Source organism: Sturnira hondurensis, unplaced genomic scaffold, assembly GCF_014824575.4.
Source record: "Sturnira hondurensis isolate 20B ecotype Veracruz unplaced genomic scaffold, ASM1482457v3 Scaffold0006413, whole genome shotgun sequence".
NCBI lineage: Eukaryota > Metazoa > Chordata > Mammalia > Chiroptera > Phyllostomidae > Sturnira > Sturnira hondurensis.
The window spans coordinates 22261599-22276959 of record NW_028079044.1 but is presented as its reverse complement, the minus strand read 5'-3'; the positions used below and the strand labels follow the sequence as shown (position 1 = coordinate 22276959).

The window sequence follows — 15361 nt, the reverse complement described above, 5'->3', positions numbered from 1 at the left end:
GACAAAGCATGTGATTATTATGCAGTGACACTATAGATGTGCTAATGAGATGCAGTGTAGACTGACATTACCAGACTAATCACTCATCATAATATTCCCAACTGATAGAACAATGGTCAGAAAAATTAGAAAACTTAAAGAGGAATATTTTATCACAGCAGAATTCCTATACTAGATTGAAAAACAAAAATCAGGCTGCACCCAGATTAAGTTTCTGAGTGTCTAATTTGTTAACCAAGCAAGGAAATTGTTTACCAATGGGGAATTAACTAAATCATATTTGATTATAGCAGGCAAAGAAATGTGTTTGGAGAAAATTAATTTTTTTAAGACTATTAACCTTTTTTTTCTAAGATTTTATTTATTTTCAGAGAGAGGAGAAGGGAGGCAGGAAGTTAGGGAGAGAAACATCGATGTGTGAGAGAACGTCAGTCGGTGCCTCTTGTTGCTCACAAATAGGGACCCAGCCTGCACCCAGGCATGTGCCCTGACAGGGAATCAAACCAGGGACCTTTTGGTTTTTAGGCCGTCACTCAATCCACTGAGCCATGCCAGCCAGCGCAAGACTATTGACCTTTTGGTAGAAACAGTTGCTGGAAGAGTTGAGGGCACCAATAATCAGTTGAAAAGAAGTCAAATAATTTTCAGTGGTTTTCCTTAGCTGTTGATGAATTGACAGATGTTACAATTATCATTTGTTGCTTACTTGAGAAGTCAGTGATGAGTCTGAAGTTACTGAAGAACTAGTTTTAATGAATAGTGTTCATGGAATAAGTACAGGCAAGAATATTTACAAAAACTTGAGAAAACACTAAGTCTCTTCTACCTGAAATGGAATCTGCTAAGATGTCATACAGCTAATGGTATAGAACAAAAAGGCTTAGGTGAAAAAATTTACAAAGCTGTGAAAATGTAAGGTGGTTAAGGTCTATATCCATTGTTTGTTTATCAGCAGGTATTTTGAAGATAATATTTGAATCTATCATGCAATATGGAACCAGCAGTGTCTCAAAAGTATTGCTCTTGTGGACTTAGCCATTGTCAGTTCCATGAATTTTTGTCAGAAGTTGAAGCTGAATATCTGAACTTGTTCTACGACATGACAGATCAGTCAATGACTTAGTAGTGGTAAAGTTGTATTACAATGTTTTTGAACTTAGGGCTCATTTGCAATTTTTCTGAATCAGGAACTGCTCTCAACCACTATGACTGAACACTGAATGTTTTTGGAAATTAGTTTTTTACTGCAGACTTGATGTGTTTTAAAGGATTCCATCTAAAATTACAAGACAAAACTGGTTTATATGCAAATCTAGAAGTTGTTTCAATGCCACCTAATATTGTTTAACTCACAAGTGCTATCAAGCTGTTTAAAAAATATTTTTTAATCTTGACCTGAGGACATGCTTACTGATTTTAGAGAGAGGAGAAGGGAGGGAGAGAGAAACAACACTCCAACCAACTGAGCCACATTGGCCAGGGCTATCAAGCTGTTTCATATAGCTTTCTGTGCAGTCAAATGTTAAAGCAAAGATCTTCATTCTTGTTTCCCCCTCTGGCTAGATTGGCAGGACGTGTATTTTCTGAGCTCAAACTATACAGTTTCAGCAGCATTTTTCAGACTTTGATGCAAGTGCAAAGGGTTTTTTCATATTAAAAAATCCATTTAACTGCAGGTGAGGCACTTCCTCCTAACCTTAAATTAAAAGAAATTAATCTACAGTGTAGTAACACTCAAGAGACAATTATCAAGAGTAAAATCTTTGAATGGTTTCCAAACAACAGTTATGCCGAATGAAATTGTGTGCTTGTGATTTGATATCTATATGTGACAGACCCTATCTGGATCAAAAGACATTTTCAAACACGAAAGACATAAAATCTTATTAAAAAATCAGTACTAATATATGAACATTTGCATTTGCTTTTGATGGTAGGGAACAGTAACTTTGAATCTAAACTAACAAGTGAAATATTTTTCCTTCCCACAAAAATTTTATTTTCATTAGGAGACCTATTTTACAAAAAGCTTTGCTCAACTATTATAACATTTTGAATTTCATCAATAAGAATTGTGAAAATTTTGTATCATTAATGTAACTACTTAACTAATGTCCTCAATATTGCCTGTGGTTCTCAAAACCTAAAATATTTTCTGTCTGTTCCCTTACAGAAAAAGTTTCCTGACTCCTGCTTTAGATCAAGGCATTTTCATTTTACACAGTAATGTACCTGCATATATCAGCAGAATTAATGTTTAGTCTCACAGTGCCTTTAAAAGAAAATAATATATGGAACACCTTTATTGACTGAAGATTATTCACTGTAAAAACACCATACTGCTTTGTGTTAATATTCTAATCTGAGGAAGAGGTTTTCCATGGTTGTTCTCTATTCTGTGATCGATTTACACAGCATTGGAATTTGAACAAATTTCTTTTTTTTTTAATTTTTAAAATTTTTTAAATTTAACTCTTCTTCAGCCCTGGCTGGTGTAGCTCAGTGGATAGAGCACGGGCCTGCGAACCAGAGGATCGCGGTTCGATTCCCAGTCAGGGCACATGCCTGGGTTGCAGGCCAGTTTCCGGCAGGGGCCAGTTCCCTGCAGGGGATGCATGAGAAGCAACCATACATTGATGTTTCCTCCTCTCTCCTTCCCTTCCCCTCTAAAGATAAATAAATAAAATATTAAAAAAAAATTTAACTCTTCTTCAAGTACAGTTTTCTTTCTTGTATTCCCAGCCCTGCCCCACCCCCCAGTGCTCCCCACCTCCCTCCCATTTCCGCCCCCCCCACCTTAGTTATTGTCCATGTGTCCTTTATACTTGTTCATGTGAGTCCTTCCCCTTTTCCCCTGTGATTCTCTCCCCTCTCCCCTCTGGACCCTGTCAGCACGTTCTGTATTTCAGTTACATTGTTTGTAACTGAAATGTATTTGGTTATATTTTGCTTGCTTGTTTGTTTTGTTGTTTAGACTCCTGTTAAAGGTGATATCATATGGTATTTGTCTTTCACCGTCTGGCTTATTTCGCTCAGCATAATGCTTTCCAGTTCCATCCATGATGTTGCAAAGGGTAGGAGCTCCGTCTTCCTTTCTGCAGCATAGAATTCCATTGTGTAAATGTACCATAGTTTTTTGATCCAGTCATTTACCGATGGGCATCTAGGTTGCTTCCAACTCTTGGCTATTGTAAATTGTGCTGCTATGAACATCGGGGTGCATAGATTTTTTTGGATTGGTGTTTCAGAGTTCTTAGGATATACTCCTAGCAGTGAAATTGCTGAGTCAAAAGGCACATTTAGTTTTAGTTTTCTTAGAAAATTCCATACTGCTTTCCATAGTGGTTGTACCAGTCTGCAATCCCACCAACAGTGAACTAGAGTCCCCTTTTCCCCACACCCCCTCCAACACTTGTTGTTTGTTTCTTTGTTTATGATAGCCATTCTGACTGGTGTTAAGTGGTATCTCATTGTGGTTTTGATTTACATCTCTCTGATAGCTAGTGATATCGAGCATCTTTTCATGTGTCTCTGGATCCTTTTAATTGGGTTGCTCGTCTTCTTTGAGTGGAGTCGTGTGAGTTCTTTGTATATTTTGGAGATTAAACCTTTGTCTGAGGTATCATTGGCAAATATGTTTTTCCAAACAGTTGCTTCTCTTTTTATCTTGATACTGTTTTCCTTGGCCATGCAGAAGCTTTTAAGTTTGATGAGATCCCATTTGTTTAGTCTTTCCTTTATGTCCCTTGTTCTAAGGGACATATCAGTAAAAAATATTGCTGCATGGAATATCTGAGATTTTCCTGCCAATGCTCTCCTCTAGGACTTCAATGGTTTCCCGGCTTATATTTAAGTCTCTTATCCACCTTGAATGTATTTTGGTGTATGGTGTAAGTTGGTGCTAGAGTTTCATTTTTTTGCATGTAGCTGTCCAGTTCTCCCAACACCATTTGTTGAAGAGGCTATCTTTACTCCATTTTATGTTACTGCCCCCTTTGTCAAATATTGATTGACTGTAGAGAGTTGGGTTTATTTCTGGGCTCTCTGTTCTATTCCATTGGTCTATGTGCCTATTTTTATGCCAGTACCAGGCTGTTTTGATTACAGTGGCCTTGTAATACAGTTTGATAGCAGATATTGTGATCCCTCCTACTTTGTTCTTCTTTCTCAACATTGCAGCTGCTATTTGGAGTCTTTTATGGTTCCATATAAATTTTTGAAGTGTTTGTTCTATGTCTGTGAAATATGCCATTGGTACTTTAATAGGTATTACATTGAATCTGTAAATTGCTTTGGGTAGTATGGACATTTTGATGATGTTAATTCTTCCAATCCATGAACATGGTATGTGTTTCCATTTGTTTGTGTCTTCCTTGATTTCTTTCTTCAGTGTTGTGTAGTTTTCTGCATACAGGTCTTTAACCTCCTTGGTTAGATTTATTCCCAGATATTTTATTTTTGTTTTTGCTATATCGAATGGGATTTTTTTCTTGATTTCTGCTTCTGCTGCTTCATTGTTGGTATACAAAAATGCCTTTATTTCTGGATATTGACTTTGTATCCCGCTGTTTTGCCAAATTCATTTATTAGTTTGAGCAGTTTTTTGGTAGAGGCTGTAGGATTTTCCATGTACACTATCATGTCATGTGCAAACAGTAACAGTTTTGTTTCCTCCTTTCCGATTTGGATGCCTTTTATTTCCTTTTCTTGTCTGATTGCTGTGGATAGAACTTTCAATACTATATTGAGTAGAAAACAAATTTCTTACTGTGTAAAAATAGTGTACTATTTGCTTCAGTGTGACTCTCAAGTAACATAGATGTTGCTTCAGTGAACCTGTGCTGGGAGAAGGGGCAAATATAACATGCCAAAACACTAAAGGAAACAGTCCTATTTTCAAGAATGTACTGGAGTCGCTTCAAATGCCTTGAACTAGATATTGGTTAATTTTGAGGAGAGTGTTAGAGCCCATAAAGAAAAGTTGCAGAGGGGAAGAGCCAAGCTATCCACACCAAACTTACTCCTTTGGGAAGGCAAAGAAAAACACTGACTAATTTATTGTTCCAGGAGATAAGAATAGGGTGATTTTGACTTCTTCCCAGGATGTCATTCTTCTGTAACCCTGGGCTTTTTGCACTTTGTAGTTTTGGGTGAAAGTCTAGGATGATTCTGGGAGATGTATGGAAAGCCTGGAAGAAAAGCCAGAAGGACGATGGGCTGGAGGGCTTTGGTACAAATCAGAGATTCAGTTGATGGTTTTCTAGCATCTTTTAGTATAGAAAAGATAGTGATAGTTGTTTGAACAGACAAAAAGCTATAGAGAATGACAGGATCATGAGTGATTACAGTTGAGGAACAGAAAGGGCTAATGTAATTTAATTCACAGAATTTTGCTTAGATATAAATTGTATGACACATTAAATGCATGTAAATTATGCATGGGTAACTAGGAGTGTTTCTTTAAAATGTATTTCTTCAGTGTGACTTTTTGTTCTTGGGCCAGATAGTTTCAGTGAGAATTGATTTCTGCAGTTTTCATTGACATCAGTGGAAAATATGGGGTATTCATATATATATTTCTACATTGTCAAGGGTAAATTGAAAGGAATAAAGCAAGATCATCTTTACTATTATTGCAGCTTGTAGTCATTATAAATGAGCAAGGAAAACCAGTACCTGTAACATGAATCAGTAGTTCAGAGCTCTGTAGTTTCTTATGTCTTTGGGTGTTCTTTTGTGATCTCCTTTGTACTGCCAAAATTAGACACTTTGTTCAGTACTCTAAGATGCATTCAGATAACCTGAAGAAGAGAACCATCCTGACTTTCCAAGTAGTTTTAAAAAGCTGGTGTTTTAAAGAATAATAAAAAATATTTTAAAGTTGGTGCTGAAAACTCAATAAAAAGCCATTATATTTATATTTAGGTCTCTGAAAAAAGATGAACTTGGCTGAGATTTGTGACAATGCAAAGAAAGGAAGAGAATATGCACTTCTTGGAAATTATGACTCATCAATGGTATATTACCAAGGGGTGATCCAGCAGATTCAGAGACATTGCCAGTCAGTCAGAGACCCAGCTATCAAAGGCAAATGGCAACAGGTAAGGTCACATTATCCATTGAGTCAGGGCAGTAGTAGTCTTATACTTGAAAGATTGGAGCCTGAGATGTTGTAAGTAGTTGTTACATGGCTGACTACTGAGATATTAAAATGTACCCTAAATAATTTTTTTGTCTTGCCCAGTTAATATTTTATATATTTTTATTATTTCATGAGATATACATCAAAGATAATTGGGTTGGCCAAAAGTCTGTTTAGTTTTTTCCATAAAATAAAAGACACATTTTTTTATTTTCACCCATAACTTTATTGATTTGTATGTTTTGAGTATCTCAGCTAACTACCACATGGTATAACATTGATTGTTCTCAATTAATGTCTTGATTTGATCACTGTCAAATTCACCTGGTCTACCTGACCATGGAGCATCATCCAACGAGAAATCTCCAGCATGAAACTTCATAAACCACTTTGGACACATTTGATCACTCACAGCACCTTCTCCATACACTGCACTAATCTTTTTTTGCATTTCAGTTGCATTTTTACTTTTCTTGAAATAATAAAGCGTAATAAGCTGAAAATTATTTATTTTCTTCCATCTTCAATATTAAAATGGCTACAAAAGAATTCCCCAATTTTGTTAAGTTGTTAAAAATGCATGTTGATATAACAGCTGTCACAATACAATGTAGCAAAGTGTTTTGAATGAAGTTAAAGACAGCTAAGCACTACTAGAGCCATCTAATGGAAAAAAAAACAAATGAACATTCTGGACAACCCAACTTAATTCTAATTGAATCTGCTTTTAACTTTTTAAAATTTTCATGATCTAATTGTGAGTACAAATTTTTGAAATAAGGTATGGCTACTTGCCCTTTCCCCTTTCAATTTAACATGTAGTTTCGACCCATTTCATGAAATTTTTTTCTTGAAGAAAGTTTCCTCTTTTCCCTGCCCTGGTAGCTCAGTTGATTGGAATGTCATCCTGTACACCAAAAGGTTTCAGGTTTGATTCCTGGTCAGGGCACATACCTAGGTTACATGTGTGGTGCCTGGTTGGGGTGCATACATGTGGCAACTGATTGATGTTTCTCTCACATTGATGATTCCTTCCCTCTCTAACCCCTTCCTTCCTCTCTCTAAAATTAATAAAACATATCCTTTGGTGAGGATTAAAAAAAGTTTCTTCTTCTTTTGAAAGACTTCTTACAAATACAAAGAAGTCGGTAATCTAATAAAAAACACTAATATATTTGCTTTCTCTTGAGTATACAACTTGATTGTGTAATAGTACAGTTAATAAAAACATGAATTATATTTTCCCCACTTATTCTTAAAACTTAAAATTCTTTTAAAATTAATAGTGCAGAGTCAAGAATTTCTTTGAAGTTTCCGTTTTACGTACTAATACCTTTTAAGTGTTTCTTCTAATTTTTCTGCTAGTCAGATTAATGTTTACTAAACTTTCAGGTTAAACTTGGCTTATTTTTCAGCCTGAATGTTACCAGATTATGTTGAGTGAAAACAATTTACTTGGTCTAACTCAAGTTGAAATTGTTAGTTGTTTTCTTCTATCCTGCATACTAGCCACAGATAAGTGCTTTACTAATCTAGCATGGAAATATTTTTGACATGTTCTTAATTGTATTAAGTAGTTGCCCTTTCTGTTCAGATATTTCTACTATATTTCTATTAGTTTCTAAAATTTCATTTCTCTAAGTATATCATATAACTGCATCTATGAGCAATTGAATTTTACCTAGATTTTTCTTTAGTTCTTCATCTCTTTTATACATTCCTTTCTATATATTATCCAAGATAAAATTAAAGGAAAGTTCCTTATGCTCTGCTAAATGCGATTTCTGATTAAAAAAACAAGTGTTAAGCTGAATTTATAAATGTGAAAACACGAGAGTTTCTACATAATAAGTGCTCAGTGAGGTGTTTTTAAGTATAGGAAAAATTTTTGCCTTTGACCTCAAAATAAACTTTACCTAGGACTTGAAAGAATTTAACAAAGCCAAAAAAATTCAGATTTTAGGTGAAGGAGAATTCAAATAAAAATTAGAAGTGGGTAATTCATAGTTTTTTATTACTTTAGGCTTTCAGATGCTCATGACATGCAGGCATTTCATATTTAGTGATAATTGGGGACAGGAAATGCTGGTCAAAATTTTGGTTGTTAATTTTTTGGAAGCTATTGCCAAGTATGTTAAAAGGATTTAGCATTAATATTGCAGATTTCTGGGAATGGTTAACTTATTACTGACTTAGTTACTTATTTTAAGTTGTGTTCATGGTCATTATATTCCTTGGTAAAAATAAAGTTCCTTTATGAAAGACATATAACTAATTGCCCTATGAAGGCTTTTTCTCAAATCAGTTCTTGAGCTGCCTTCGTGTCTACATCACTTTAAATACTTCTTTGTTTTTAACATGTTTTAATGACTCATTTTGCATACTTTGAAAAACATTAAGAAAACTTACATTCTGTAGCAATTAATTATTTGCAATATATAAACTTTAAAAAGTTTTTGATATAAAGGCTACACATATATTTTTTTCAAGGTTCGGCAAGAATTATTGGAAGAATACGAACAAGTTAAAAGTATTGTCAACACTTTGGAAAGTTTTAAAATGGACAAGCCCCCAGATTTTCCTGTGTCCTGTCAAGAAGAACCATTTAGAGATCCTGCTGTTTGGCCACCACCTGTACCTGCGGAACATAGGTAAACAGGGCTTCATGTTGTCTTTATGTATTTCTGTAGCTAATCAGTACTCAGACTGAATAAGTGAAGCTTTATTTGAATGAGGGATGAAAAGTCTTTTGGAGGGGGGCATGTAAATATAATATCTGTACAATTTTTACACCTTTAAGTTTATGAAGTTTGTATTTGGTAAAGAACAGAAGTTCATCAATTGTCATATATATCCAGCTTTTAGAATGCTTTACTACTGTACTTAAAACAGTGGAAATCTACTAGTCCTAAAATTTATCTGTTAAGTGAGGTCTTTTATTTATTTTGTTTTTTAGTTTCCTTTTTTAATAGTTAATTTTTTATTGCATTTTTTCCATTACCATTTATCTACCCCTGCCCCATTTCTCTCCCTCCACCATCATCAGCACACTGTTGTTGGTGTCCATGAGTTCTTTTTTTGTTGTTGTTTGATCTCTCTACCTCCCCAAGCCCCTGCCAGAGTTGTCAGACTGTCCTCTATGAGTATGTCTCTATTTTGCTTGTTAGTTCAGTTTGTTCATTAGATTCCACATATGAGTGAAATCATATGGTATTTATCTTTCTCTGATTGGCTTATTTCACTTAGCATAATAATGGACTCCAGGTCCATTCATGCTGTTGCAAAGGGTAACATTTTCTTCTCTTTTTTTTGTATGGCTAAGTAGTATTCCATTGTGTAATGTACCATAGTGTCATCTACTGATGGACACTTGCCTGCTTTCAAAACTTGGCTATTGTAAATAACATTACAGTGAACACAGAGGTACATATATTCTTTTGAATCAGTGTTTCAGGTTTCTTCAGATAAATTTTCAGAAGTGGAATTGCTGTGTCATAAGGCAGTTCCATTTTTAATTTTTTTTCCAATTTTTTTTATTTAATTATTTTTCAAGTATAGTTTTCTGTCTATTACTCCCATCCCATCCCACCCCTGTGCTCCCACCTCCCTCCCATTTCCACCCTTCTCAGTTGTTGTCCATGTATCCTTTATATATGTTCCTCCAAATCCCTCCCCTATTTCCCCTGAAATTCCCTCCCCTTTCCCCTCAGGTCACTGTCAGCCCGTTCTCTATTTCAGTGTCTTTGGTTATATTTTGCTTGCTTGTTTGTTTTGTTGTTTAGCTTCCTGTTAAAGTTGAGATCATATGGTATTTGTCCTTCAACACCTGGCTTATTTCACTCAGCATAATGCTTTCCAGTTCCATCCATGCCGTTGCAAAAGGTAGGAGCTCCTTCTTTCTTTCTGCATCATAAAATTCCATTGTGTATATATACCATAGTTTTTTGATCCATTCATTTACTGACAGGCACCTAGGTTGATTCCAACTCTTGGCTATTGTAAATTGTGCTGATATGAACATTGGGGTGCATATGTTCTTTGGGATTGATGTTTTAGGGTTCTTGGGATATAATCCTAGCAGTGGAATTGCTGGGTCAAAAGGCAAATCCAATTTTAGTTTTCTGAGAAAATTCCATACTGTTTTCCATAATGGTTGTACCAGTCTGCAATCCCACCAAGAGTGGACCAGAGTCCCCTTTTCCCCACACCCTCTCCAACATTTGTTGTTTATTGCTTTGTTTATGATAGCCATTCTCACTGGTGTAAAGTGGTATCTCATTGTGGTTTTAATTTGCATCTCTCTGATAGCAAGCGATATTGAGCATCTCTTCTTGTGTCTCTGGATCCTCTGTATGTCCTCCTTGCAGAAGTGTCTGTTCAAGTCCTTTCCCCATTTTTTTAATTGGGTTAGTTGTCTTCTTAGAATGAAGTCATGTGAGTTCTTTGTATATTTTGGAGATTAAACCTTTGTCTGAGGTATCATTGGCAAATATGTATTCCCATACAGTTGATTGTCTTTTTATTTTAATGCTGTTTTCTTTAGCTGAGCAGAAGCTTTTTATTTTCATGAGATCCCATTTGTTTATTCTTTCCTTTATATTCCTTGCTCTAGGGGACATATCAGTAAAAATGTCACTGGGTGAAATACCTGAGATTTTCCTGCCAATGCTCTCCTCTAGGACTTCAATGGTTTCCCGGCTTATATTTAAGTCTTTTATCCACCTTGAATGTATTTTGGTGTATGGTATAAGTTGGTGCTTGAGTTTCATTTTTTTTGCATGTAGCTGTCCAGTTCTCCCAACACCATTTGTTGAAGAGGCTATCTTTACTCCATTTTATGTTACTGCCCCCTTTGTCCAATATTGATCGACTGTAGAGAGTTGGGTTTATTTCTGGGTTCTATATTCTGTTCCATTGATCTATGTGCCTGTTTTTATGCCAGTACCAGGCTGTTTTGATTACAGTGGCCTTGTAATACAGTTTGATAGCAGATATTGTGATCCCTCCTACTTTGTTCTTCTTTCTCAACATTGCAGCTGCTATTTGGAGTCTTTTATGGTTCCATATAAATTTTTGAAGTGTTTGTTCTATGTCTGTGAAATATGCCATTGGTACTTTAATAGGTATTGCATTGAATCTGTAAATTGCTTTGGGTAGTATGGACATTTTGATGATGTTAATTCTTCCAATCCATGAACATGGTATGTGTTTCCATTTGTTTGTGTCTTCCTTGATTTCTTTCTTCAGTGTTGTGTAGTTTTCTGCATACAGGTCTTTAACCTCCTTGGTTAGATTTATTCCCAGATATTTTATTTTTGTTTTTGCTATATCGAATGGGATTTTTTTCTTGATTTCTGCTTCTGCTGCTTCATTGTTGGTATACAAAAATGCCTTTATTTCTGGATATTGACTTTGTATCCCGCTGTTTTGCCAAATTCATTTATTAGTTTGAGCAGTTTTTTGGTAGAGGCTGTAGGATTTTCCATGTACACTATCATGTCATGTGCAAACAGTAACAGTTTTGTTTCCTCCTTTCCGATTTGGATGCCTTTTATTTCCTTTTCTTGTCTGATTGCTGTGGCAAGAACTTCCAATACTATATTAAAAGAAGTGGTGAAAGTGGACAACCTTGTCTTGTTCATGATCTTAGTGGAAAAGCTTTTAGTTTTTTCGCATTGAGTATGATGTTGTCTGTAGGTCTTTCATATATGGCCTTTATTATATTGAGGAATGCTCCCTCTATTCCCATTTTTCTGAGTACCTTTATCATAAATGGGTGTTGTACATTATCAAAAGCTTTTTCCTCGTCTATTGATATGACCATGTGGTTTTTGTCTTTGCTTTTGTTTATGTGCTGTATTACATTTACTGATTTGCAGATATTGAACCATCATTGCATCCCTGGGATGAATCCCACTTGGTCATGGTGTATGATCTTTTTGATGTATTGTTGGATGCGATTTGCCAATATTTTGATGAGGATTTTAGCATCTGTGTTCATCAACGATATTGGCCTAAAGTTTTCTTTCTTTGTTATGTCTCTATCTGGTTTGGGAATTAGGATGATGCTGGCTTTATAAAAAGAGTTTGGGAGTTTCCCATCATTTTGGATTTTTTGGAATAGTCTGTGAAGAATAGGGGTTAGCTCTTCCTTAAATTCTTTGTAGAATTCTTCTGTGAAACCATCTGGTCCAGGGCTTTTGTGTGATGGGAGTTTTTTGATTACTGCTTCAATTTCATTTGGTGTTATTGGTCTGTTCAGGCTTTCTACTTCTTCTTCATTGAGTTTTGGAAGATTATATTTTTCTAGAAATTTGTCCATTTCACCTAGGTTTTCAAATTTATTGGCATATAATTCTTCATAGTAATTCCTTACAATCCCTTTTATTTCTGTAGTATCAGTTGTAATCTCTCCTCTTTCATTTCTGATTGCGCTTATTTGGGTCCTCTCTCTTCTTTTCCTAATGAGCCTACTTAGAGGCTTGTCTATTTTGTTTATCTTTTCAAAAAACTAGCTCCTGGATTCATTGATCCTTAGAATTGTGCTTTTAGTCTCTATGTCATTTAATTCTGCTCTTATCTTGGTTATTTCCTTCCTTCTACTTGCTCTGGGCTGTCTTTGTTGTTGTTCCTCGAGTTCTTGCAGGCGTCGCGTTAGGTTGTTTGTTTGAAATATTTCTATTTTCTTTAGGTAAGCCTGTATTGCTATGAACTTCCCTCTCAGGACTGCCTTCGCCGTGTCCCATAAGTTTTGGGTTGTTGTGAGTTCATTTTCATTTGTTTCCAGAAACTTTTTTATTGTTTCCCTAATTTCAATCTTGACCCATTCATTGTTTAATAGCATACCATTCAGTGTCCATGATTTTGGGTGTTTTGGGTTTTTTCCTATGGGGTTGGTTTCTAATTTCAGTTCCTTGTGGTTGGAGAAAATGCTTGGTATGATTTCAATTTTCTTGAATTTTTTGAGGCTCATTTTGTGTCCTATCATGTGGTCTATCTTTGAAAATGTTCCATGTGCATTTGAAAAGAATGTGTATTTAGCTTCTTTGGGATGAAGGTTCTATATATATCAGTCAAGTCCATTTCATCTAGGGTGTTGTTTAATGCTGCTATATCTTTGTTGATATTTTGTTTGGAAGATCTGTCCATTTTTGACAGTGGGGTTTTAAAATCCCCTACTATAATTTTGTTGCTGTCAATATCTTTCTTGAAGTCTTCTAGGATTTTTTTAATATATTTGGGTACTCCTATGTTGGGTGCATATATATTTATGATGTTAATGTCCTCTTGGTGGATTCTTCACTTAAGTATTATGAAGTGACCTTCTGGGTCTCTCTTTATGGCCCTTTTTTTGAAGTCTGTTTTGTCTGATATTAGAATTGCCACCCCAGCTTTTTTTTTCTTGTCAATTTGCTTGGAAAATTTGTTTCCAGCCTTTCACTTTTAGTCTGTGATGGTCTTTTGTCCTGAGGTGGGTCTCTTGTAGCATATGTGTGGGTCATGCTTTCTTATCTGTTCAGCTATTCTGTGTCTTTTGATTGGAGCATTTAATCCATTTACATTTAAGGTTATTATTGATAGGTACTTATTCATTGCCATTTTTGTACCAGAGTTCCTCTCTGTCTCTCTCTTTTCCTTCCTTTCCTTAAAGCAGTCCTTTTAGTATTTCTTGTAGAGCTGGTTTGGTGGAGGCATATTCTTTTAGACTTCTTTCCTCTTGGAAGCTCTGTATTTGGCCTTCTATCTTGATTGAGAGCCTTGCTGGGTAAAGTAGCCTTGGTTGTAGTCCTCTGGTTCTCATTACTTGAAATATTTCTTGCCATTCTCTTCTTGCTTGGAGTGTTTCCATTGAGAAGTCAGTAGTTAACCTTATTGGGGCTCCCTTGTATGTTACTTCCTTTTTTCTCCGTTACTGCCTTTAAGATTCTCTCTTTGTCTTGGAATTTTGCCATTTTAATGATGATGTGTCTTGAAGTGGGCCTCTTTGGGTTTCTCTTGAATGGGACTCTGTGATTCCTGGATCCGTGTAACTTTTTCTCTCATCAAATTAGGAAAATTTTTCATCATTACTCTTTCAAATAGGTTTTCTATCCCTTGTTCTTCTTCTTCTCCTTCTAGTATTCCTATTATTTGGATATTATTACGTTTCATATTATCTTGCTTTTCTGTTAGTCCCTCTTCATTCTTTTTGAGCCTCTTTTCCCTTTCTTGCTCTTTCTGGGAGATTCTTTCTACTGTGTCCTCCAAGTTGCTAATGCGATCTTCTGCCTCATCGGTCCTTTTTTTTCATTCCTTCTACTGTGTTCTTCAGTTCCAAAATTGTATTATTCATTTCCTCTTGGCCTTTGCCGATAGTTTCTATTTCCTGTTTCATGTTGATATAGTTTGCAGAGAGCTCATTGTAGCTCCCCTCTAGTTTCTGGTAGCTCCCCTCTAGATTCTGGTAACTCATTGTGAGCTCTTTGAATTTCCTGATAACTAGTGCTTTGAATTCAATATCTGATAGCTGACTTGCCTCTCTTTCATCTGCCATTATTTCTGAGACTTGCACCTTTTCTTTCATTTGGGCATTGTTTCTTTGTCTTCCCATTGTTTATGAGACTCTTCTTGTTAGCTTCAGCTTCTTAAATTGATCTGTTCTGGTTCCCTGGGTTTATGGTGTGTACTTCTGTGGTAGGATACCTGTGAAATTCAGTGGTGCCGTCTCCTGCAGGTATCTTGATGTTCTCCGCTTCCATCTACTCCTTTCTTTGTGTGTGTGTGATCAGCTGGAGGGGGAGGCAAAATGGTTTATGACAGCAGGAGAATACTTTATGATATTTACATTCACAGACGGTAAAGAAGAGATAGAAGATCTCTAGGCTCTATATAGTGTTAACTGTAATCTTCAACCCAATTTGCCACTTTTAAGAAAGGATAGACCAAAGATAAGTCTCCTTTTGGGGAGGGAAGGCTTGTGAGTTGTATATAGAAAGCATTGAGGTGGCGGGTGGTCAGATTTTGAGGTAAGGTGAGAGTAAAGAATAGTAAATAGACGTAGAGTGTGAGCAAGTAGAGGTAATCACTACAGTAATAGAATTCAGGAACCTACAAAGTGGGCTAAGACTGAGAGATGTGTTGTGAAGTATTTACAGTGATATAGAAAGCAACAAACAAACAAAGAAACACACAAAAAATGGCCAGAGAAGTGAAGAAAAAGCAATAAGTTTGGGGTGAAAG

The 15361-nt window shown here is 35.8% G+C and overlaps 1 protein-coding gene across 1 annotated transcript in view; it reads left to right on the top strand.

The window, feature by feature from the left end:
* Positions 1–15361, top strand: part of KATNAL1 (katanin catalytic subunit A1 like 1) — a 135133-nt gene that overhangs the window by 28968 nt on the left and 90804 nt on the right. The window contains exons 2-3 of the mRNA XM_037048221.1: positions 5926–6101; positions 8633–8793. Coding sequence (XP_036904116.1) covers positions 5940–6101; positions 8633–8793 — 323 coding nt within the window. The 5' untranslated portion in view covers positions 5926–5939. The remainder of the gene's footprint in view (positions 1–5925; positions 6102–8632; positions 8794–15361) is intronic.